A 25,914-nucleotide genomic window follows, 5' to 3' on the forward strand; every position below is an offset into this window, starting at 1 on the left:
TTGGAAGAGATCTGTAGGGGTTCTGGTAGAGGAGTATATATGCTTAGTTTTTTCTTTAAAATTCCAAAACTGAAGGAAATAGCTTGTATTCCCACTCTGAGAAAAATTCCAGGGAGGAAATTAGACCACAGTTGCGCATTGTATTCCTTTGGTTCCCTGACAATATAGACATGAGAGCATTCATCTCTGGGACTGCTTGGTGAGGATTTAGTGTTGCTTGACCAAAAGAACTGAAAATGGATGCGCAGCAGTGTTGCTGTGCCTACGGTATTATTTTACCAGGCTGTTGGCGAGCTCATAATGTCCTAAAGTGTAGCTGGGGTGGGCACGACAAAACAAAAGTGTTTCACTAATTGTGTATATTCCCTCTTAAATGTTCAGCTGGTAATTCTCCTTATCCCTCATCAAATGTGATTACAGCATCTTAGTATGATAAACATACATCTCCAGTAACACTTTGAAAAGTCACTGTTAGCTGCTTTGACATTTAAATTAGTAATAATATGATGGACATATTGGGTACTGAAGTCAATGATGTCAGTAGTTTCACAGGGTTTCTATGCAACTGAGTATAAACGTACTAATTCTTTAATGTGCTGTTATTTTATTATACCCTAGATTGTTGGTTGCCCTTTATGCTATGTCATTTCGATCAGTTTCCTGGGGAATATCTAATACTTCACTCAATGTTTAAGGCACAGCAGTTACAGTGAGATGGTATATGAAGCAAAAAATGGCTTTTGAGAGTGGTTAAATGCCATAGCAGTGATGACGCTGTTAAATGAGAGAACTGTTTGTAAAAGGTTTTTTGGGAAAACATTCTTCTGTTTTGCTCTAGATAGAAAATAAAACTAGGAAGTGGAAACATGAAAAATAACATTAAACTTATTTTATATTGAGATTTATATTTCACTTTGCTGCTTGCTCTACTTTGCCTATGAACCGCTTGTGAAAGTCCGTCTTGAAGGATTTGGCAGCATGGCAAAGAAGCGATCTTACTAAAACCATAAAGGGTCAAATGCGTAACTCTCTGTGTTAGCATTGTATATGGATCTGTTTGCAGGTGGATGCTTTACACAGGTAGTTGCAGTGTTTTGTGGACGTTTCCTTGTGCTTGGACACAACTGAAAGCCGTACATAGATTGGAAACTGCTTTTTGAAATGGGATTACTGCTTATTTCAATGTCTATAAGGAAAAAAGTGTTGCATGTGGCTTTTTTGAGGAGACTTGTTGGGTTTTGGTGTGGGGTTTTTTGGGTGGGTTTTTTTTTGTTGGAGTACTGTGGCTGAAACTACACTTAGGCATTTATAACATACGTTGAAAAGTTTTTGATTTGCTCGTTGAGATCAGTGCAGAAACTATGACATCTAGGGATTATTTGTTTCCTCCCCTGTTTGAGACCAGTAATTATGGCTTCAAGTCAGAATATGAAGCCCAGATGAAGGTTGAATTTGCCTCTGAAAAGTTTCTAGGCTGTTACGTTGCAATAAGCATTGACATTTCCTGAACACTGTACAGCTTCATCATCTTTAATCCAGTGCTTTCAGCTTCACCTTTCTTTTAACAACACTCATGAATGTATTTTAATTTTGTTCTGAAAATACTTTGGGGAAAGTTAATTACCGTTATCTGTAATTGAGTATTTGAAATAATTGTTTCAGAAACTTGAAGCTGTCTTTTTATGACCAAAGAAGAAGGAAAATGCAGAAGGGCAAGATAAAGGCTGTTACATCCTTTGTTTGCTCAGTGAGCATGCAGGAGAATCATTATTGGTTGCCAGTGAGCTTTTCGAATATTTGATGTAAAGACTTGCAAGTGCAACACGAACCAACAACTTAAAAGCGGGGGAGACAGATGGGACATGGGACACCAAAGGAAAGTGAATTTCCTCTTTTTTAACAAGTCTCTGCTATGCTACAATGTCAAAATTGTTGCTTTGTTTCTTAGTCTTGAAACCAGTTCTCATTTGAGGTGAGATAAATTTAACCTAATTCTGCATAGCGTGTCATCAAATTTACAATGAGTGTTTGTTTATATATAGTTTTGTAAGCAAAAATATGGCTTCTTATTTGGACTGTTCAAATGCACAGACTCTCTTGAGACTGTACATTGAACATAAAGTGAAGTTTTCCTTAAGGATGATCTGCTGTAAAGTCTGTTGGAATTGATCTCTCCAAATGAGGTTGCACAGCATTACTTGGTGAAAGTGTCAGAGGTTTAAAACATTTGCTACAAATTACGATGAGATTCTTATGATAGTTTAATTCATGTTTTGTGGCTGAGCTCAAATTTTCAGAGGTAAAAATGAAAGGAATCTCTGTAGTTTCTTTGTAGGAATTCTTTAGGCAGCTACATTGTCCTTTTGTGTGCATTAAATGTATCTGTGTTGTATGCTTTCTGCGTATTTACAAGTGTCTTCAAACACAGTTTTACTGGGGATTTTGGTTTTTCTTTAGTGGTTGTCGTGGGGGTACAGCAAACAAGAAGAATGACTTTTGTAGAAGGCTAGTTAAAATCAAATCAAAGGTAATGCCAGAAAAAAAAATGAGGAAATCATTATAAAATGTAGAAGTAGTGGACATATTGGTGAATGTAATATGCTGAAGGAATCAATACAAATTTAATAAATGCAATTACCCATTTGTTGAGAAAAGTCCTGGAACAAGGGTGGTAACAGCTTGGAGGTGTTTTAGAGGCACGACAACGTGCTTACCCTGTGCTTCAAGAATTCCCCATTTGCTTTTGTTCACCGTCATGGATGCATACTGTGCTAGAAGGGCCTTTGCGCAGATGCAACAATTATTGTGTAGTTTATTTATTTTTTTTTAAATTTAATTTCTATATTCTGTTGCGATGTAAATGTTCTTTTTCTCTCAAAGTTATCTAGTCAGGAAATTTAAGAGTTTGGATTTTTGTAAGGTAATTGGGGTGATAAGTAATAATGTTTCCCTGGAAGATAGCTAAGATTTCAAAATATTTCTATTCTTGCCTGTTTTCTTTACTAGGCAGCATTTTTAGTATAATACCTGTGCAATTTGAACAAATTTAGAAGCAAATTGAGACAATTATCTTGGCGATGGTAAAATCTGACATTCATTTCATAATTAGTAGGCAAAGATAGCCTTACTTTTTTCCACGTGGTGGCAGTTAAAGAAAACAGGTGTTTGGGGTTTTTTAATGTGACTTTCTAAAAAGCCATGTCTACTTCTAGAGAGGAAGCATTTCTTTGTTTCTTGAGTCTACACGTTAACTTTTACCTCTGTGACTCCTCTCCGTGTTTCTTCTTCCGTATACTTCACTGGGGAAGACTCTTCATCTCTGTCAACTACTTTCATTTAAGAATGTTTGATAGAAGTGGCCTTTAATCAGACTGATAAAAATGGACTAGAGAGAACTGATGCTCTATTTTTGCCTATGTGCAAGATGGGCTGTTCTAAATTGTCTTATTAATGTTTGAAGTAAAAATAACCAACATCTGCTTTGTGTCAAGCACAAGTATCAACATGTACTTTTTTTAAACAATTTCTATATTTTTTTTCATTTAGTTTACTTTCACTAAGGTGTTGTGTGAGATTATTTTTTTTTTTCTTTGAGGTTTTGGTTGGTGGGAGGTTTTTTGGTTGTTTTAGTTTTTGATTTGTGGTAGTTGTTGGGTGTGGTGGGGGTTTTTTTGTTTGGTTTTTTTTGTTTTTTAAAATCCAGGTTTTCTTCCATAGGAGTCACGATGTTTTCCCTTAAAACCATAACTCTGCATGTAATGTTAGTTTAGGAAATGGAATAGTTCTTTGCAACTTGAAACTTAAATTTGTTTGTGTCACTATAAATGTACTGCTAGATAACTTTACATGGGAACTGCTTCCCAGCCTTGTAATGAAGTCATTTATAACAGCACAAACTTCAGTGTGTCTGTTGGAAGTAAAAGCACTAATCGTTTAGCTGTCTTTTCCCAATGAGTATAAAACCTGAATTACTTTAATAGATCGTTTTGAACAAAGCTTCCATGTTTAAAGTGGAACGCTTTAAGAAGATGGAAGTTGTAATTTAGTTTTTTGCTAAGATTATGAATACCTGTGTGTTGAATCAGTGGACTGAATATTTTTATTATGATTCCATGAAGGATATTTGTTTTAAGGCATGTTGGAACTTGTCACTTACCATTAATTTTAACAATCAGTTTTACGCTTGCTGTTTATAGCCAGCATGTGGTACTGTAGACCCCAGTTTCTGCTCTATGTTGAGACACACAAAATATATTGAAATAGTATTTAGATGTAAATAAAGAAATATTTAGGGCTTGTTGATGCTGTAATCAACAGACAGTTTCTGGATAATTGGCATTTGAGTAAACTAACCTTGTAATGCCTCTATTTGTTTTTGTTTCTGCTTTGAGTGTGGAACATGGCACAAATATTTGAGAATGTGGAAGACTGATAGTAGCTTCTGCATGTGGACCGTTTTGTTCTTTGTGCTCTTGGCTTCAAATAGTGATTGCATAGCTGGAGTTTGCAGTCATGGGCTTATGCTGAATTTTGTGGTTTTCTTTTTAATATACTTTGATTTTTGTAAAGTATAGAAAGAAAAGATTTTATTTGCAGAGAGAAGGTGGATAGGTCTAAGTACAGATAAAAGTCTGCTTTAATGTATTTACTGTTCATTATTAAGAAAGAATTTTGGGTAAATAGGTTAGAAACCCCAGTGCTACTCTGTTAGGTATCTTTGAAAACTTTATTTGCACTCTACATCAAGTCACTAAATTTAGTTTGAACTTAGACATGCTCTGGTGTGCTGGCTCAGATAAGTAGATATGCTTCTTGCTCACCCATACTTACCTATTGATCTTTCTTTCCCAATTGTTAAAATTGCCTTTCTTAATATTTTTTTTTCTTTGGGCTCATTACCCCCATTTTCTTTTTGTGCGTGTTGCTCTGAACGATGATAGTGGCAGTGTGTCTGTGATGATGTGAGAACATGACCAAGCTCAGTAGTTAGAGGCTATGGAGTTTATTAGACCAAGTGACACAGCTGAGAAGTGACAAGCTCTTGATCACAAGTGCCTTTAAGGTCTGAAATCAAAACATTAGTTTTCAAAGCTAAATAGAAGGTGAGGACTGTTGCTCAGAGTTTGATTAAATGCGGATCAATTTTACCATTTTGGAAAGGCAAGGTAGCTCCTAGGAGCGGAGGTGGGAGAGGAGTAGACAGGTTGTTCTTGGTGGAGGGAAGAGATGAGAAAGCAGTTGCCTCCTAAGGGGAAGAGACAGGCAGTTTATAGCTGATGGAATGTGAGGAGTTGGCTGTGGAGGGAGAGATCATACTGAGCCCCTAATTTTTATTTTATGGCCCATTGGATGTATTTGGTATCTAGCAGAGTTATGAATTTTAGCTGTTATGTTAGTTTAGTTGTCTGTAAAAGTGCAGCCTCCATTCCGAAGCTCCTATTTGGGAAGTGGTGCGTAGATTTCCCTTGAGGATGGCCTGAGAGATTAGAGATGAAGCAACTGCTGTATGAGTAGGGTCCTTCTGCTGATGTCTAGCTGGTTTTGTCCTGAATCAATTGTCTGCATGAATGTATGGGGTTTTTTTTAAACATTTGTTCATGCTTAGTTACCATTCTTACAAATATCCTAAAATAGGAATACATGATGTTCTAGTAAAGCAAGAAACATTATTTTGAGCCAAGGTATTTGTTTTTTCAAAATCTATATACAAAATTTGCTTATTAAGAATAAAGTGGGTGTAGTGGGTTGACCCTGGCTGGGGGCCAGGTGCCCACCAGAGCTGCTCTATCACTCCCCTCATTCACTAGACAGGGGAGAAAAGGTGTAACAAAAAGCTTATGGGTCGAGATAAGGACAGGGAGAGATCACTCACTAATTATCATCACGAGCAAAACAGACTGAACTTAGACAGGAAATTCATCTAACTTATTACTAAGCAAAACAGAATAGAGGAATGAGAAATAAAATCAAATCTTAAAATACCTCCCCCCCACCCCTCCCATCTTCCCGGGCTCAACTTCACTCCCAGCTTCAACCTGCGCCTCCCCCCCAGCGGCACAGGGGGACGGGGAGTGGGGGTTATGGTCAGTTCATCTCACGTTGTTTCTGCCGCTTCTTCCTCCTCAGGGGGAGGACTCCTCTCATCGTTCCCCTGCTCCAGCATGGAGTCCCTCTCACGGGAGACAGTCCTTCATGAACTTCTCCAACGTGAGTCTCTCCCATGGGGTGCAGACCTTCAGGAGCAAACTGCTCCAGTGTGGGATCCCCCATGGGGTCACAAGTCCTGCCAGCAAACCTGCCCTGGCGTGGGCTCCTCTCTCCACGGGTCCACAGGTCCTGCCAGGAGCTTGCTCCAGCGTGGGCTTCCCACAGGGCCACAGCCTCCTTCAGGTGCCTCCACCTGCTCCAGCGTGGGGTCCTCCACGGGCTGCAGGTGGAATCTCTACACCCCCTCATCCTTCCTCCATGGGCTGCAGGGGGACAGCCTGCTTCACCATGGTCTTCTCCACGGGCTGCAGGGGGATCTCTGCTCCAGCGCCTGGAGCACCTCCTCCCCCTCCTTCTGCACTGACCTTGGTGTCTGCAGAGTTTCTTACATCTTCTCACTCCTCTCTCCAGCTGCAAAAGCTCTCTCCAGCTTGGTTTTTTTCCCTTCTTAAATGTGTTATGACAGAGGCGCTGATCAGCTTGGCTTTGGCCAGCGGCGGGTCCATCTTGGAGCCGGCTGGCATTGTCAGACACAGGGGAAGCTTCTGGCAGCTTCTCACAGAAGCCACCCCTGTAGCCTCCTCTGCTACCAAAACCTTGCCATGCAAACCCAACACAATGGGCTGGGCTTAATATTTGTGAGATGCCACCGTTTCCTTTGGTATTTAACGGACTAAAAATTATTCTTGCTGCTTACACTAGTAGATGCTTCAGTATCAGAAGACAAACTTCTACAGTTTGTCACATGAATACTTTACTATGTCCTGTTTAGTGAGAGAGCTCTTGAGATGTAATCCCAATGATCAGAAAGTCAGTACCGTGTCTGAAATAATAATGTTAATCAGTAGGGAAGGGAGGGGTTGTTCTTTCTTAAGCTGAAATTGATGAGGTTTAGTAAGTCTTATTTCACAGGGTATGATGTAAGCTTTCTAAACTGAGGTACTCATGACCTAAATGGCTTTTCTCTCGGTGCCCACACATGAATTTCTTACTCTGCCTTTTATGTCTGGTGACTTATTGGTTATATGGGAATCTGAGAAGCAAAGTTCCTCTGGGAGGAAAAAACCCCAACCTTATTTTTCTTGCCATGGCCATAACAGGTTTGGGTTTCTGTGTGGTCTGGGGGTTTTTTTTGTTTTGTTTTATTTTTCCTCAAGCATAAAACACAGCAGCTATGCATATAGAATATCAAGGGCCTAATTTTGCTGCTCTTACAAAGAACACAGACGTGCCTGGTCCCAGCACGGATGCCAGGGCAGGTTAAAGGCAGAGCTGTACTCTGGCATACCTTGTTACACTCCTTGGAGCTTGGGAGTGACCCAGAGGGCTGCCATTCCTTTAGCTGCAAAAAAAGAGAGGAGAGGTCTAACAAATGCTGGAGGAGGAGTGAGGAAGTTAAAATGAAGAAGCTTAAAAAGAATTAAAAGGCTTGTTTTTTGTTCTCTGTTTAGAAGTTGGTATTTATTGACTATGGGCAAGGCTTACCTGGAGATAATTTACAGATGTGCTAGGAATTCTTTTGATCCTCTTAGGGACTATAACTAATCACACAACACCCATCTCTTAGCACACCAAGTCTCGAGCATCTTGAAAAATATTCTGTTTGCTTCTTTCAAAAGCACTGTGCAGAAGATTAAAGCTTAGGGCAGAAAATCATAGCTTGCTTTCAAATAAAAGTGAACATCACTACGGGCAGTCCAAGGAATCAGAAGAGCAGGAGTTATCTTTATAGTACATACGTTGGATATATTAGCACTTGCGGTTTGTCATTCAGACTACTCAAACCACTTACTTTTTGCAATGTTTTAATTCCAATTTTTTTTATTCTAAGGCTGTGGGAGAAGTTGATAGCATATAGTGAATTTTTGATTGATTTTTCACTTGGGGAGAACCTTTGGGGAAAACATAAGACTTAGATTGAAAAGAAAGGTACTATGAAGAAGGGTATTTTGGTATGAAGGGGTAAAAGTCATTCCTGAGGCTGTCTCTTTGGAGTTCTCTGGATCATGAAACTAAGTCTTAAATTAAGCGTGGTTCTCTGCAGCAGTAATTTGCACAACATATTACTTCTTGGAGGCCAACCAGCGCAATGCAGTTTGGTCTTGTTTTTCTCTGTACTTGAAATACTTTTTTAAATACCATGTTTTTGCTGCAATTTTTGTTGTCATTTATGATGTTCATAATTTAAATATATTTGAATAACTGCACACGCAGTTTGTGCATCATTTAAATCAATGAATGATCCTTACGATCCCTGAAAACATCTTTCGCTTCCAAGAGTGCATGCAAAATGGTTATACAAGCAGCTATGTTTGATTTCTTTGTGTACGTTTACATCCTTCATTTTCTTTCAGTGTAGTGGTTTTTTTCCACCTTCTGATACAAATAATACTGATCACTACATTGTAATAGAAGAGGGGAAATCTAGCATGGATCACTAGTTGAATAAAATGTAAGGTCTAGGAACTGCAACTGCTTGGCCAGTTCTTACGGTGGAGTGCATCAGCAGAGATGGGTGTTGGGGCTGGTACTGTCACGAGTGCATGAGCAGCGAGAAGGTGGTAAGCAATGAGGCAAGGAAGTCTGATGATGCTAACTTACTGAATAGTTAAGATAGGAGGTCAAGTATGAGTAATTTTAGAATGACTGTAGAAGCCTAAATCATTAGGCAATAAAGTGGCAGATAAAATTCAACATGGATAAATGTGAAGTTATACATGTGAAGAAAGCTAATAAAAATGTCCCTCAAACAATGGGCTTTGCACTATTCCCCCCCCCCCCCCGCCTCTGTCAAGTGAGATCTGTAGGGAGTTACACTTGCATGAAAAGATCAGATAGATGATCAGTTGTGGTCAGAAAGTAAATTGATCGTTAGGAGTTGTTGGGAAAGGAGAGAACAAAGCAGAGAACTCTGTAAAGAAAGATCCACTGTGCAGATCAGTTCTCATCTTACAGGATGTGGAGTAGCTGGGAAAGTTTCAGAGAAAGGGCTGTTGGAGTCATCAGGACAAGGAATGAAGAAGATAAAGCTCTTCAGCCTGGAAAAGAGATGATGACTAAAGTGGTCTCTGATAATAAGCTGCAAAATCATGATTGTCTTGAAGGAGGAGATAGGGATTAACAGTTCATTGTCTCTTTCAGTGCAAGAGCTCAGGATGTTAAATGAAGCCAATAGGAACTGGATTACAAACAAAAGAAAGTGTTTTTTTCATGGAACAGATAGTGGAAATGCTGGAGTTGCTTGTCATAAGATGTTGTAGATGTTAAAAGTGGACATGTATTTGAAAAAAACACTAGGCACTCTCAAGAAAGAGCATCATTGAGAGTTAGTGAATGGAACAGGCATCTGAGGAAAAACCCTGATGTGAAAACAGCCGGAGGCTGAGAGTACTGCATGTGGTTGACCTGCTTTTCCTCTTTTTTGAACACTTATTTATGGCACTTGTTGTAGGCAGAATAACTGGTTTTGGGTCTGATACAGCTGTTCTCTTGGAAATATTGCATGTTGGGTTTATGTCAAGTATGCATGGGCTCAGACATACTAGAATTCACAGGATTACTGTGATCTGTCTGGGGTCAATTCTGCGGTCAGGGCATCTTGACGTTGAAATCCAGAGGTGATGGGTTTTTGAGGGGTCTCTTCATAGCTGATAGCTATGTTATAGTCAATGTAATGGTAGAGAGGTACAACGTAATGGTAGAGAGGTACTGTTAACTCACAGTACTGACTTAGCTGTGCAATGATGATATCACACTATACTGGTTAAAATAGTGTTTAACTGCAATTCCAGTTTATTGTATTCTGAAACATAAGTGTTCTATCTCTGAAAAAAAACCCCCAAAAAACTATGTGCAGCACTGCTGACAGTTCAGTCATTTGCAGTGCTGAAAACGACTGCATAAAGTACGCTAAAATCACAGTAGTCATGTAAGTCATAAAATCATTTAAACTATGAAATTCTTACAGTATAAGAACTGTCCAGTTCTGGGCTTGATGTCCACTTCTGGGCTTCTCATTACAAGAGACATGGACATACTGGAGGGAGTTCAACAAAGGGCCACAAAGATTAAGGGACTGGAGCATCCTTCCTCTAAGGAAAGGCTGAAATAGCTGGGGCTGTTCAGCCTGGAGAAGACAAGGCTCAGGAGGGATCTTAACAATGTGACGCGCGGAAAACAGACTCCACAACCTGTGAAGTTGTAAAGTAGGTATGTTTATTCAGCGCTGGGCAGCACGGGGGGTCGTCCCACCAAAATCGTGCGCGCCTTGCAGCACTTCCCTTTGAGTTTTATATGATAGAATGTTACATATTCAAAAAGCACCTATACATATTCATGATCTTTCCGCGGAAAGGTGGTCTTATTACAATGAGTTCATTTCCATTGTCTCCGCCTTTAACTCCTCTCAGCTGCACACGCGCACTGCCTCTTGGTGGTCGTGGGCCGGGGTCTCAGGGATGAAGGCCGTATGTCTTCCTCACTGTGCACTTTTCACCTTCACCACAAAACTTACTCAGACCGGTTCCTAATTAGCAGAGAATCCTCCGTGTTCAATCCCTTCTGATTTACTACCTCCTTATCTTGTGATTGGTTACAAAAATGCAAGCAGAGCGAAGGGTCATCTTGACCCTTCCTTACGCTAGTTCTTGTTAAAACATCTTACGTAAGGGTTAAGATTACTAGATATGTGGCTTAAGCTAGTTAATGATCCTGCTATTTCCTTTAAGTGTTAGTTCTCTCTATCAATCCCCCCTTTTTCAAAAAGGTTAGTAAATTCTTTTACTACAGCTAATACAATGACTCTTTATCTAATACTTTCTCAAAATATTTATTTGATTCTAACCTTTGCCTTAGTTGATATTTCTTCCATTCGCTGTAAGAATTCCCCGTGTTTTGACAACACCCTAAAGCACATCGAACTACTACACACAGAGCTATAAGCAGAATCATAACCGTAATTGTCGTAACAAACAATTGTTTCAACCATGTCAAATTCGGTAACCAGGATGTTAATCTTTCCACTAAGTCACTAAACCCCCAAGATGTGTTATCTTGGGCCACTTCATGCAAGATTTTGGTTTTTTCCCAAATTTGAGATAAATCCTTTTCAATCCTTTTGTCTTGGTTAACATAGGTACAGCAATGTTCACCAATAACCGTACATAAACCTCCTTCTTTAGCAAAAAGCAAATCCAACCCCAGCCTGTTTTGGAGTGTCACCTGTTCTAGAGAAGAGATTTCCTTTTGTAGAGCCGTGAGCGCGTCAGCTGTAGCATTATTAATAATTTCCATTGTAGCCGAAATGTTGACTAAGGCCTTTTCTAATTCACTAACCCCCAACCATGGGATAAACCACCTTGCAAAGCTATGAAAGCTGGTTGGTCTTTTTACTAAAGGGTTCCGTTTTCCCCGGGTTGGATGGGCCACGGGTTTCATATAAGTTCGTAATAGACCAAGTGTGCCTGAACTAGTTAAGTTTTGTACAATAGTAATGTTAGGAACTATAGTCCCTATAGCGCATTGACCTTTCCACCCTAAGGGCAATACTTTGTACCCCCACTTCCCACAGATCCAGTACCATCCCTGACCCACAGGGGTGGGCCAGCCTTTGGGAGTACTGCTGACGTGTCTTCGAGTCTGGTTGCTATTCCACATATTTGCACCTCCATACTTGATATAACTCGTGCAATTAGGGTAAGCCCCAACAAAACTTGTACTTCCACATTTTTTATCTGTGCTATTCCCTCCCATATTCTTTGTGGTGTTTTCCAGGTAGCACCTCTGGACACAAGGTACTTCTGTGGTCTCGTTCCAGAGTGTGCTTAAATCTATCTGCCACTCAAGATTCCTTTTTGGTATCTCTGTGTATTCGGTGAGGGGCATATTACTAAAGGCCTTGACTATCTGCGAAGAGTTGGGAAAACTGGTGGCGACCACCGGGTGGCCCTGTCCTATGTTTGTGGGCAATTGTGAGCAAATCCAGCAATCAGACCAGTTCATGGCATTAGCAATTTTGTCATGTAGCTGCAAAAAGGCATTATTCTCCCATGCCTCAAGTTCCCCTATTAGGCTTACAATCAGCGTCGTGACAAGGTAAGCTTTCCTTGCTGTACTTGCGTGACTCTCCATGGAGATTTAGGTGCCTTCTTCACACGGGAGTGGTGAATCCAGGCATTCTGTTCCTTAATCTTTATTGCTGTGAAGGATGTGAGGAGTACCTGGAACGGTCCTTCCCATTGTGGTTCCAGGGTCTTTTCTGTAAGAGACTTCACATATACATAATCTCCAGGTTGTATGTTATGTACAGGTCCATCCAAACCCCTGCTTCGAGTCCCAACCACATGTTTTTGAATTCTGCTGAGTTGTTTGCCTAATGCCACCATGTATGAAGTCATAATTTCCTCCCCGGCTTGTGTGGACATCCCTTTCTGTATTCCATAGGGTCGTCCATACAAAATTTCAAAAGGACTCAGTCCCTCTTTTGCTCTTGGCCTGGTTCGTATGCGCAAGAGAGCCAAAGGAAGAGACTGAGGCCAGGCCAAGTTAGTTTCCTGTCCCAATTTCACAATCTGCTGTTTGATTAAGTGGTTCATTTTTTCTACTTGGCCACTCGACTGAGGGCGATATGGGGTATGAAGCTGCCAATCTATACCCAAATGACAGCTAATTTGTTGTACTACTTTTGAGATGAAATGTGGTCCTCTGTCAGAAGATATGGTTGCCGGAACCCCAAAGCGTGGTATTATTTCTTGTATTAATGTTCTGGTTACCTCCCGAGCCTTGGCCGTCCTGGTAGGAAATGCCTCTGGCCAACCTGAAAAGGTATCAGTTAATACCAATAAATATCGATACCCCCCTTTTCTTGGGAGTTCTGAAAAATCAATCTGCCATTGTTGCCCAGGCCCGTTGCCTTTCCCAGTTTGACCCATTTCTGGTTTAGGGGTATTCTTGGGATTAGTCTGGAGGCAAATATCGCACTGTTGAGTTACTTGTTTCACGGTGGTGTATAGATTCCTAGCTACAATCTCTCTAATCAGGTGTTTATATAGAGCTTCTGCCCCCCAATGCCTCTTCCTATGTTCTTCCCTTATCAGAGACCATGTTAGATAAGAGGGAATGATTAGTTTCCCTTGTGGGGTGAGAGCCCACCCCTCGTTATTATACGACCCTTCTAGGTCGATGATAAGCTTCTGATCTTCCTTAGTATATTTTGGCTTACCTTCTAGGGAGATTTGCCCATCAGGGACCAAGGCCCCCTCCGTATTTACCTCACCTTTAGCTGCTTGTTTTACCTCTCTGTCCGCCAGCTCATTTCCTCTTTCCAATTCTGAGTTCACTTTCTGATGTGCCTTAATGTGCATGATCGCCACTTTCTCAGGGAGTTGGACTGCCTCCAACAGTTTCATGATCTCTTCTGCGTGCTTGATATTTTTGCCCTGTGAGTTCAATAATCCCCTCTCCTTCCAGATTGCTCCATGCGCATGTACGACTCCAAAGGCATATTTTGAGTCTGTATAGATATTTACAGCTTTGCCTTGGGCCAATTCCAAGGCACGGGTCAGAGCAATTATTTCCGCCTTCTGTGCAGAGGTACTCATGGGTAAAGGCCCTGACTCTATGATTTCTTGACTGGTGGTAATGGCATATCCGGCATGTCTTTTACCACTTAGGACGTAGCTGCTTCCATCCGTGAACCAGTTTTCCGTGTTCTCCATAGGACTGTCTCTCAGGTCTGAACGGCTGGAATATGTTGTTTCGATGGTCTCCAGGCAGTCATGATGCACTGGTTCCCCTGTGTTTCCACTGAGGAAAGAGGCTGGATTGACAATGTTAGTGACTATGATCTCCACATCATCCTGTTCTACCATTATAGCCTGGTATTTCAAGAATCTTTGTGGGGAAAGCCAGTGTCCACCTTTCGCTTCCAGTACTACAGATACTGTATGGGACACCAACACAGTCATTTTCTGGCCCAGGGTGAATTTTCGGGCTTCCTGGATGTTTAGTACTACAGCCGCGACTGCTCGCAGGCATCCAGGCCAACCTTTTGCAGTTGCATCCAATTGTTTAGAAAAGTAGGCAACTGCTCGTCGATACGGGCCCAGATCTTGTGCTAGTATTCCTAGGGCAATCCCCTGCTTCTCATGGGAAAAAAGGAAAAACGGTTTACTCACATCTGGGAGTCCCAAGGCTGGGGCCGACATGAGGGCCTTTTTTAGCAACTTGAAGGCCTGTATGGTCTCTTTATTCCATTTAAGGTGTTTTTGTTCAGTGGTTGTCAGTGCATACAGAGGTTTAACAAGCAGTCCATAGTTATAGATCCATAGTCGGCACCACCCAGTCATCCCCAGGAAGGTTCGTAACTCTTTCACTGTTTGTGGTCTCGGAGTTTGACATATTGTCTCTTTCCGGGTCTGTCCCAAAGTTCTTTGTCCAGCACTGATTTCATAGCCCAGATAAATCACCTTACGCTGCATCACTTGGGCCTTCTTCTTGGATACCCGATATCCCTGGAGCCCTAAAAAATTTAGCAGACTAACCGTCCAGGTCATACAAGCGTCCTCTGTTTTGGTTGCAATCAGGATATCGTCCACATATTGTAACAGTTTCCCTTCCTCAGGCGGGGCTTCCCAGGACTCAAGATCTTTTGCGAGTTGGTTACCAAATATAGTAGGACTGTTTTTGAACCCCTGTGGTAACACCGTCCAAGTAAGGTGAGTTTTACGCCCTCTTTTAGGATTTTCCCATTCAAATGCAAATATTTTCTGGCTGGATTTATGGAGAGGGAGGCAAAAGAAGGCATCCTTCAGGTCTAAAACAGTAAACCAGGTTAGTTCAGGTGTCAATACAGTCAGCAAGGTATATGGATTTGCCACTACCGGGTAGAGGTCTTCAGTTATTTTATTTATAGCCCGTAGGTCCTGAACCACCCGGTACGACCCATCGGGTTTACGGACAGGTAATATGGGAGTGTTAAAATCGGATTCACATTCCCTTAATAATCCTAGTTGTAAAAATTTTTCTATTACTGGTCGAATTCCCTCCCTGTCTTCCTTCCTCAGGGGGTACTGCTTGATTCTTACTGGCTGTCGTCCTTCTTTGAGTTTGACCTCCACAGGTGTAGCATTTTTTGCTTTTCCGGGCACATCAGTGGCCCAGACCCCGGGGTATACCTGGTTCGCAATTTCTTCGCTGATTTTTCCCTCTATAGGAACATTAGTTAGGGATAAGCTCATTATTTGGATATACTGTTGGTCATTCACCTCCAGAGTAATCTCTCCCTTTTCAAATTTAATTATCGCACCTAATTGTTCCAATAAATCTCTCCCCAACAGTGCTCTCGGGGAGTTGGGCATGTACAGAAATCTGTGGATGCCCCATTGTTTTCCCAATTTATATCTCAGAGGTTCACAAAAATATACCTTTTCACTTTGGCCAGTTGCCCCTTTCACCATGATATAGTCATTTCCCAGGGGCCTCAAAGCTTGGTTCAAGACCGAATACGTCGCCCCTGTGTCCACCAGAAATTCTACCTTCTTCTGCTTTTTCCCTAGCTTCATTATAACCAGTGGATCCGCTAGGGTGGATTCCCCAGGTCCCCGTCAGTCTTCCCTCAAATGAGCCATTATTCTTTCTTTCTGACTATTCCGCCCCTTCTCCTTATTTTTCCGCTTTTCCGGACAATCATCTTTCCAGTGTCCAAATCTTTTGCATAACGCACATTGATCTCTGCCTAATCGAGGCGGTCCTCGTCTGGGTTTTCTTTCCTCCTCCTCCCTGACGACAGCCACCACCCTTCTTTGTCCCCGTTTGTAATCTTCCTCTCTATTACTGAACACCCTCCACGCTTCATCCAGCAATACTTCCAGGTTCCTTCCTTCTGTGGGACGCAGCTTTTGGAGTTTGCGCCTAATATCTCCTGTAGACTGGCCCAAAAACAAAGAAACTAGTTGTTGCGTTCCTACCTCTGACCCAGGATCCAGCGGTGTGTTGCGGCGCATTACGTCCCTTAGTCGATCCAAGAATTCGGATGGTGACTCGGAAGGACCTTGTTTGATTGCATATAATGCCGACCAGTTTATAGTTTTGGGAATGGCCCTCTCCACTCCTTTTAAAATCCATCCCTGGTATGCCTTCAGTCTTTCCATATGCGTGGATCTGTTTGCATCCCATTTTGGATCTTGAAGGGGGAGATATTCTTTAACATCTCCTCCCGTAATTTTATAATGATCCTCAGCCAAATTCCCTGCAGTTTTTAAAATTAATTGCTTTTCCGTTTCAGTCATATATTCTAATAATAATTGTATGTCATTCCAGTCGGGGTTGTGTTGTTTTATAATAAACTGGAAATGTTTAGTTACATTTACCGGATCATTCCTGTAATCCTTAGCAACCCTTTTCCATGCTTCCAAATCAGTGGTGGAGAAAGGTACCTTAATTAACATCGTCCCACCGTCAGGCCCTACTGCTTCTCGGAGAGGTGCTTGTAAGACTGTTGGGGCAGACTTTTTCCTGATACGGGAGGATACAGGGCTTCCCGGGGGAGTGGAGGCTCCTTCCGAGTCCACATCCTGTTCCTGTGGTCGAGGGGGAGGCTTAAACAAATCAGTTAAATCTTGTTCTGATGCCAGGTGTATTTTATTTTTCCTAGTACATCTTTGCCCAATACTACATGCCGAGCAACACCGCCTCAGTTTACCTTTAAGTCCTTTGTTATTTTCCCGCTCTAGGGCAAGTACCATAGGGTCCTGTGGCGGCACCATTCCACAGTCCCTTTGCCACTCCGGATGGTTTCGGAGGGTGAAAAACATATCTGCATATGACACTTCATCCCATTTTCCTTCTCTCCTCAAAAACAGCATTAATTGCAACATAGTGTTGTAATCAATTGTTCCATTAAGTGGCCACCTGGCTCCATCTTCCAGCTTATAAAGCGGCCACCATTGATTGCAATATTTAATGAGGGTCTTCTTATTCTCTGTACCCCCAGTTCCAACAATATCCCTCCAGCGTGTCAATATGCAACCGAGGGGGCTTTTACTTAAGATATCCTTGTTCTGAGAGTTACCCATCTCTCTGTTTCTTTATCCTTATTTTCTAGGTCTTTTCTTGTTAGCTATTGTGCTTTGTTTTAATTTCCCAAAGTTCGAGCCCTAAACCACCAAAGGAGTGACTCTCTGTCCTACCACTTTGATCAGCCACACACCTTCCCCGATACTTAAGAGATTGACTAAACACTACGGCAGCCCAACCCAACTTACATATATATCATGGCCTTTACAAATTTTACAAACAGTCCAGGCGCTTTGTCCGTCTCTGGCCGTGTTCCTCGCGGAATCACGGAACCACAAATCAGGACTCCCACTCGCTTCACAGCAGCGCTGTGTCTCAAAACACACATACATACACACAACAAACTTTTAACATACAATCCTCACTCCAGTTATTATCCCTCCAGCAGCTGCAAATATTATTCAAGTAGAGAGGCCCGCTTACCCTTCTCCTGCTTCTTATACAGTCATTAGCAGGTCCGTCCTGGCTCCCAATATTGGGATGCAGCGGTAACCTTGGATTCACTCGATCTACTCCCAAGATCGCTAGCGGCCGCTCTATCGGTCAGCGAATCCCCCTTTTCCTTAAGGTACAGGGTACCCTCCTCCCATACGGGGACTATGCCGTACGCCAGACGTCTCTGCGCGATTTACCAGCAGCCCCGGCCAAGCGCGGGCGTCCCCAGCGACTTACTGGCCCCCTTACTAAACATACCGTTTATCCGCAACTTCAGGAGGTCGTTGTCTACTCCCGTGGTGAGCGGCTGGAAGTGGAGGCTCCTCCGAGAAAAGTGCTCGGGGCGCGCCTAGGAGCGTCCGCTCCGCAGTCGATCCCGCAGCCGAGCAGAGTGTCTCCTGGCTGGCTCGCCAAAATGACGCGCGGAAAACAGACTCCACAACCTGTGAAGTTGTAAAGTAGGTATGTTTATTCAGCGCTGGGCAGCACGGGGGGTCGTCCCACCAAAATCGTGCGCGCCTTGCAGCACTTCCCTTTGAGTTTTATATGATAGAATGTTACATATTCAAAAAGCACCTATACATATTCATGATCTTTCCGCGGAAAGGTGGTCTTATTACAATGAGTTCATTTCCATTGTCTCCGCCTTTAACTCCTCTCAGCTGCACACGCGCACTGCCTCTTGGTGGTCGTGGGCCGGGGTCTCAGGGATGAAGGCTGTATGTCTTCCTCACTGTGCACTTTTCACCTTCACCACAAAACTTACTCAGACCGGTTCCTAATTAGCAGAGAATCCTCCGTGTTCAATCCCTTCTGATTTACTACCTCCTTATCTTGTGATTGGTTACAAAAATGCAAGCAGAGCGAAGGGTCATCTTGACCCTTCCTTACGCTAGTTCTTGTTAAAACATCTTACGTAAGGGTTAAGATTACTAGATATGTGGCTTAAGCTAGTTAATGATCCTGCTATTTCCTTTAAGTGTTAGTTCTCTCTATCAAATGTGCGTAAATACCTGAAGGGAGGGTGCAAAGAGGACGGAGCCAGGCTCTTTTCCGTGGTGCCCAGTGACAGGGCCAGAGGCAATGGGCACGCACTGAAACACAGGAGGTTCCCTCTGAACAGCAGGAAACACTTTTTTACTGTGGGGATGAGTGAGCCCTGGCACAGGTTGCCAGAGAGGCCGTGAAATCTCTATCTTGGAGACAGTCAAAAGCCGTCTGGACGTGGTCCTGGCCAACTGGCTCTAGGTGGCCCTGCTTGAGCCGGGGGTTGGACCAAATGCCCTCCAGAGGTCACTTCCAGCCTGAACCATTCTGTGGTTCTGTGAAAAACTTCAGCCAAACATAGAGCCAACAGTAACTGTTTATAAGTAAAAGTATTAGACTACATCCAATTGTTTTGATTGGGTGTTTGCAAGTTGGTTTTCTGATGGGGGAGAGTCACTGTGAAAGAAAATTATGATCTCTTACTTATCTTCAATAATAAAGGTACTGATTGCTGTATTCAACAGTCTGTTTATGTGCATTGGTAACACGTTATCTAAAAGTACAGGGTCTTCATCAGAGCTGCAGATAGCTTGAGCCACTTGAACTTTATGAAGACATAACATTACTAGATAGCTTGTTTTTTTTAAATTGATGTATTTTGACTGTCAGCCAGAGACTGGCAGAAGAAGCAGTCTTGGTCTGTATCTTGAAATGTGAATTATGCCAAAGTGTTCTTATTTACGGCTCCTGTTTCACAAGAGCAGTCAAGTAACCCAGAGGTAAGAAAGTTTGGATGGAGTTCATTATACGCCTGTCACTCATGTGACCTGAATTCAGAATAAAGAGCAGGTAATAAAGCCACAAGAAACTGGTTTTTTTGAACTAATTAGGGAAAATAATAATTAAATTATGGCAACTGAAGGATGATTGCTTTACAATAGAAGGTATAAGTTAGCAAATAAAATTACTCCAAGTACCTATTTCCCCTTCTCCAATTCTTTTTTCTTCATTTTGTCTATCAATTTTTGATCATCTCTTGTTTAAACACTTTGACAAATGGGTACTCTGTTGTGGAATTAAATCAGAATCAAACATCTGAAGTGCTAGATGATTTTAAATGTGTGAGGAAAACATGAACTAGGTTAGGTAAAGGAAACTGTGATCTCCAGAGTTTATGCTGTCCGAAATGTCCCTTTCATGAACTTGTGTGAAGCATTGTGCAGGGTTTCCTTTAGCTGAAAATCATTTGTACCCAAGAGAGTGGAGTCACGGTGCCCCACAATTTCTGTTTTTCTTCACATCAGAATGTGCATGGTGTAACTCTGTCCCCTCCCTGATACAGTTTAGTGGCAAGCATCCTCTAGCATTTCAGCAAGCAGTTTCAGAAACACAAAGACCTTATGCTACCCTAATTTAGCTGGAACTGCTAGGGAGTTTAGGAAGCTCTTATGGCTGTGGGCTAAATGTATTATATCCAGTATGTGCTCCTTTCCCTCCTCTCTTCCTTACTCATGAACTCTCTGTATCACTCTTCTGTGCTTGTCATATTTGGGGCACTGCCAACAACAACCATTTCTGCTTGTTAGGAGTCTTTTTTTTTTTTTTTTTAGACATTCTTGAAGCTAAATTAATTTCGGCATGGGTTTAATAGCATGGGACTCAGTGCAACTCAGAAAAAATGTTTGTTTTGTCACCTTCTTTATTGCAGGGGCTGCTCAGCCCATGTTCAGCCCCTGTGTCAGGGAACCTTTCTTCCCGGTTGTCTACTCAGCTCCTGGGGTTTCGTCCACTTCTTACTTGCATACTGAAATATATTCATGTCAGTGGTCTTCCCTCCACACTTCTTGCAAGCGGGACTCAGTATTGCCTATTGGTCCTGTTCCAGTGGTTCCCTGGTGCCCTTGCTCTAGCAGTCCTGTGTCACGTTTTGTTCTTCTCGATACCAAGGGGAATATCGTAGCAATGTACAATACTTGTCATCATACCTTGGGTCTTCAATCCTTTGGCAATCAGAGATGGTAAAATCTTGCTCAGCAGTTTACCGGAGGAATAACAGATCTATCTGTGCATTCTCTTTTCACTGAGATCAATTTGGATCTGCCTGCTGGTGCTTGAAATGCTTCTATTTTTGCACTTACTTGCATGTTAAAGTCAAATAGCCAGAACTGTCCTAGTGTTAAATATGATGTTCCTTTTAACTGGGTCTCACCAGCACAACCATGTTTGGGCTGGAATTGGTACGGAATAGAAATGACCAAATCTTGTTAACCATTCAGGTAGGACTTTTGTTCTGAGGTAGGGGGGGTAATGAGTACATCCATTGTTTTTGTTTTTTTTTTTTTAATAGTTTGCTCACAACTGGACATTGTCACTTCAAAGAAAATCCTAAGTTTATTGGTAGCCACCATATTGTTTTATGCATCCTAAGTATCAAGAGAAAATTGTCAACTGTACTAAACCCAGTAAAACATTTCTTTTCTTGAACACCTCAGTGAAATATCTTTTTTTTTGTCAAGCAGAAAATAAAATTACATTCTTCTGAAATCTTTCTGCAAGCTAGCTTCTACCCTGCAGAGGTACATATACCTTCCTGCATCAGTGAGGCACAATGAACTTGGCAGAGAGTTTGTCTCCAAGGAGCAGCTGGTGGTCTTCCCGTCATTCTCACTCCTTGGGCTTCCTGAAGAAAAGGGGGTAATTTATATAATCAGTTGTTTCATTTGAACCTATTTTAAATGTGAGAGACGTTAGTTCTTGTGACTCAAATTAACTTCTGCAAGGAAATTTTGGTTGTATCTCTTTTACAAGGATGGTATTACCACCTCAAGCTTTAAGAAGTTACAGCCCTGAAAAATTAGGAGTTTGGCTTAAAAATCATGCATGCTTTTAAAAAAGCAACCAAAAGATCTCTGGAAACCTTGTGTTTAGGGTGCTTGGGGTGTGGTTTTGTTGCGCGTGTGGGTTTTTGGTTGGTTGGTTTTGGGTTTTTACTATTTTTTTCCCTCCTGCAGAAAGCCTGAGATTTAGAATAAAAGCTTGTGATAACTTGGCTCCAGGAACTGAGAGTTACTGAAAGTTACTCCAGGTGTTGTGAGACTTGTAATAAAATGGTAAAAATGGTAAGAATTCTTACCAGTGGAAAGAAACACCCTTCATTGTCCACTTTTAAATATCCAAATATCATGCATTTTACAAACACACAATACTTGTAGCAATAATGTTTTTGTATTCTGCCTTCCTTACTTCCCTGGTACTGCCGAAACTGGTAAAAACTGTAATTAAGCTGTCATACCTAATTTTAAAATACAGTTAACATTTAATTCTTATTTTAAGCTATTTTTGAAGTTAAAAGGCAATATATTGGGAACTGAGCCAGAGATTAATAACACTTTTTTTTTTTTAAATGACAACCAAAAAGTGTAGAACAAAGGGGAAGAATTTTTTTTAGAGTGTATTATCTGAGGTATGTGTTGTGATACAGCACTGGAGTCTTGCACCAAAATATAACTTTGAAAAACTTAACTAATTCTAATCTGAACTGTATATAATTAACTTTTTAGGTAGGAAGGGTAATTTGAAATTGTTTCAAGCTGTGTGTAGAATGAAGAAAGTGTTTAACTTGACTTTTTTTTTTTTTTTAAAATTATGGTCATGCATATTAAACTGAGTGAATATGGGGTGTGAATGAAGAGAAAGTATATTTTTTACATTATTATTGTTGTTATTACTACTAATGCATTTTGAAACTGAAAAGAAAATTGCTATTGGTGAGGTATTCACATTTGTTGAAGGTAATAGTCTATTAAAAGTACTTGTCTGTTCTGTGGGATTTGTTCAGTGATGTAAGTGAAGAACATTTTCCAGAGTGAATGCAGATTAGCGGTATTAGATTGTCAGCATGAAGTTGGTATCTGGTAGCACTGTATGATGGATTAATCACAGGGGGTAGGGCATTTTTTTTGAAAAAAGATGATTTGAATATCTTTCAGTGAGCTGACAGTTTGTAAAGGTGGTTGCAATGAACTACCAGGCTACAGCCCATCTGGAATAATATAAGCACCTCATCAGCTGCCCAGGAAGCATATTCTTCCTTATCACGCAGCTTGGGTCATAGGCTTTGCAATACTTAATAGACACAGGGTGGGGAATAGTAATATGGCAGAAGAATATATAATATTAAAGTAGATTTCAGATTGTTGTATACTGCTTGCCAACATTTAAAGGGGCATTTTTAATTCTGCAAATTATATGCTTGCATATGTCATGCAGTCATTTGTTAATACCTCAAAATTAGAACAGTATTTTAATCTATCTGATAATGGACATATTGCTGTAGAAATACATTGTACCTGCCTACATTTAAAGTCTATTAGCTTTTCTATTTGTGAATGAAATTACCCTGACAAATCCTGTAGCTTTTTTTCTTGTTCATACATATAAAAAAAAGCTGTGCTTTAACTGCAGAGTGATGAACCTTCTCTGTGCTAACACTGAAATAGCAAACGTAGGTGGTAATGTTTATAGCGTAGTCAAAAGCACGACCTGAGCACATGCACACGTTATTGAGCTAGTAGCAATCTGACTAGCTCATTTGCTGGTACCAGCGAAGTTGTAGAAACTCGGGATCACGAGCAAGTTGTGCAGCTTGTGCCAGTTTTAATGCCATTAGGACTTTGCTGCTATTGGTGTCAGAGCTAGTTAGGTTAACGCTAGGCTATCGTTAATACCATTATATGTCGCGGACCTTAGGCATGTCAAGAGATAGCGGCCATATCATCACGCCTATGCGCTGTCTTCTAGCTCTCCTCCTGGAAAGCCAGCCTTCAGGAGGAGTCTGAGGACACAGATTTTCTGAGCCAGGTTTAGACAGTCAGGAGGTAGGGATGTGGCAGAACTAGAGAAGAGTCCCTGATGAGGAGCAGGCGCTTCGCTTTCCTTCCCGGCAAGTTAGGCACGTAGCCTGGAAGTCACTGAAAGCAGCGCCCAAATACCTGGGCTTTCAGGTCTTCTCAGTCACCTACTTTTCTTCTAAGGCTTCCGGCGAAGGCATGAGTACTTCTTCTAATAAGTGGTGGACAGTGATGACTTTACAGTTTGGGGGAGAGATGATATGGGTTCAAAATAATTTGATAAACTTTACCTGCTGCTATCAGTACCTTCAGGCAAACTCCACTATTGCAAATATTTTCCTTAATAGCAAGTGAGAACTGAAACCAATTCTCATCATTCACATTTTGAAAGTATTTTCACTTTTTTTGTTCCCTGGCATACTTTTTTGTGTTAGTTCTGTGTGACTATAATTTTGTCCATTTTAGTTATGTTTTGTTACCTTTCTGTAAAATTTCTGCCTTTAACTTGTTTTTGATCATATGAATACTTACAAAGGCAGGCAGAAAACAACTGATTTGCAAAGCATGATAAGTAGATGGGTGTATGGAGCATCCCTATTCTATAAGGCTTTTGATTTAATTATTTCAAGTTTGCAAAAATAAGCTTTTAAAAAAAATAAACTGCAATTCACACACATCCCTCTGCCTCTGGTTGACTGTGTTTTTCTAATGTCTTATTAGAAGAATTTTTACTTTCATAGTGTTGTTTTTTTCTACAGGGCTCTAGCTTTACTTTTCTACTTACTGTTTTAACACAGAGGAATTGCTTTGAATGTCACTCCTGATTTTAACTGTCAGTTTAATTCTTGACTTGATATAGCTAACAGTAGATTCATTTTTTTTATCCCCTCCCTACAGCAACAAATCTCCTATTGTAAACCCCCTTCGTAACAACACCTTTCTTCCCCCCTGCAATGGTACATCATCAGATCTACAGGAATGCAAAAATAGCTCAAACGTGCCACTCGGTCTGACAGTTTTAAAAGTTTCTTGGTGCTTTCATTTTTTTGAAAGCTTTTTTGTCTCTTCTCAGTCCAGAGAAAAATAGCAGGCTGGAGTCTGCAGTAACGTAGTTACAAATTCCAGTTACAAATTTGGTGCAGATAGAAACAACAGGAAAAAATGTAACAATGTCATTTCAAATACTGTGTACTTCCCTCACTGCAGTAGAATGTGGTTTTGGGGTTAATGCTTTCTAACAGCAAAAATGCTATATTTTACTCTATCAGAAAACTTCTTTGTGATGTATACTTCAGATTGCTCGTGAATCTGGCGCTAGGTACTTAAATGATGGTTACCAGTTTAATATCATTAAGTTTCCTTTATGTTAAAAGGAGTCGCGCACAGTTATGTAAGTATCAATTTGCTGTTAGCAGACACCTGTTCATGTGTTTTGGTATGACTATCTCTTATTTCAGTTTTAGGCATGGACTCCACAGAAACAGGCATGTCTTCACAACTCTGATTTAAAACTCATGACAGTTACAGTAGACAGTAGTGGATTTAGTAGTACAGTAGTACTTCAGATTTACAACACCATACTGATAGCAAAGCTTGGTTGATCATTCATCTAAGTGACCTGAGAGGGTTTCTGCTAATTTGAGGTTTTGGACACTCCTCTACTTCAGCAATTTTACTGGGATATTTACGTTAGATTTATGAATCCTTTAATTTCCTCCTCGAATCAGTGTTTTAAAACAATTTCCTGATCTGGGATGGTGGTGGGGTGGATTCTGCTGCCTGTAGACTTTGGCAGTATATTAAGAAAGATGTAATAGTTCAAGACCTAGTTGCTGTTTGGCATTTGGATTGATCCAGTAAGGTTTTTTTTTATAACAATTATCCAAAATTGCCAATGGTAGGAAGAAAAACCAGGTATATTTTATTGTAACACATTACCACAGATCTGATTTTGATCCTATTTGCCATGCATAAAGACCAGATCATTAGAAGTTACCCTTTTACTAAAATCAAAGCTAGAAAACTAAAATAATAGCCAGTCCAAATAAGCTCATATTATGCACTTAAAGTAAGAGAGAAATTTTGGATCTCTTCAGATACTGAAAAAGAAATCTGATCTCTATCAGATACGCATAATGGTTCCCTTGATTACAATTTTGTCATTTCATTTGTAAATAAATTTCTTGTTTAGCTTTTTGTGTGACAGACAGAACATAGCTCATCTAAATGATGAAGAGTCTGCAATAACAGTAATTCTTGAAGGTCTTTTTTGTCAGTTTTTTTGTCAGGATGTGGGGGAGATTTTGCAGCAACATGTACTTTCTTTTCTGGCAGCCTTATGCTCTTTCATCTTATTTCTCTT

General features: G+C 41.0%; 2 protein-coding genes across 4 annotated transcripts in view; one reads left to right on the forward strand and one right to left on the reverse strand.

Annotated features, from left to right (window-relative positions):
• The window catches only part of INPP4B (inositol polyphosphate-4-phosphatase type II B), a 346,423-nt gene that overhangs the window by 102,861 nt on the left and 217,648 nt on the right, over positions 1-25,914 (forward strand). The window lies entirely within an intron of this gene.
• On the reverse strand, positions 12,186-17,544 carry LOC129205904 (uncharacterized). The gene is given in 1 exon segment (XM_054824338.1): positions 12,186-17,544. A coding segment is annotated over 1 exon segment (4,995 nt). The 5' UTR covers positions 17,280-17,544; the 3' UTR covers positions 12,186-12,284.

The sequence above is a fragment of the Grus americana genome, chromosome 4 (assembly GCF_028858705.1).
Source record: "Grus americana isolate bGruAme1 chromosome 4, bGruAme1.mat, whole genome shotgun sequence".
NCBI lineage: Eukaryota > Metazoa > Chordata > Aves > Gruiformes > Gruidae > Grus > Grus americana.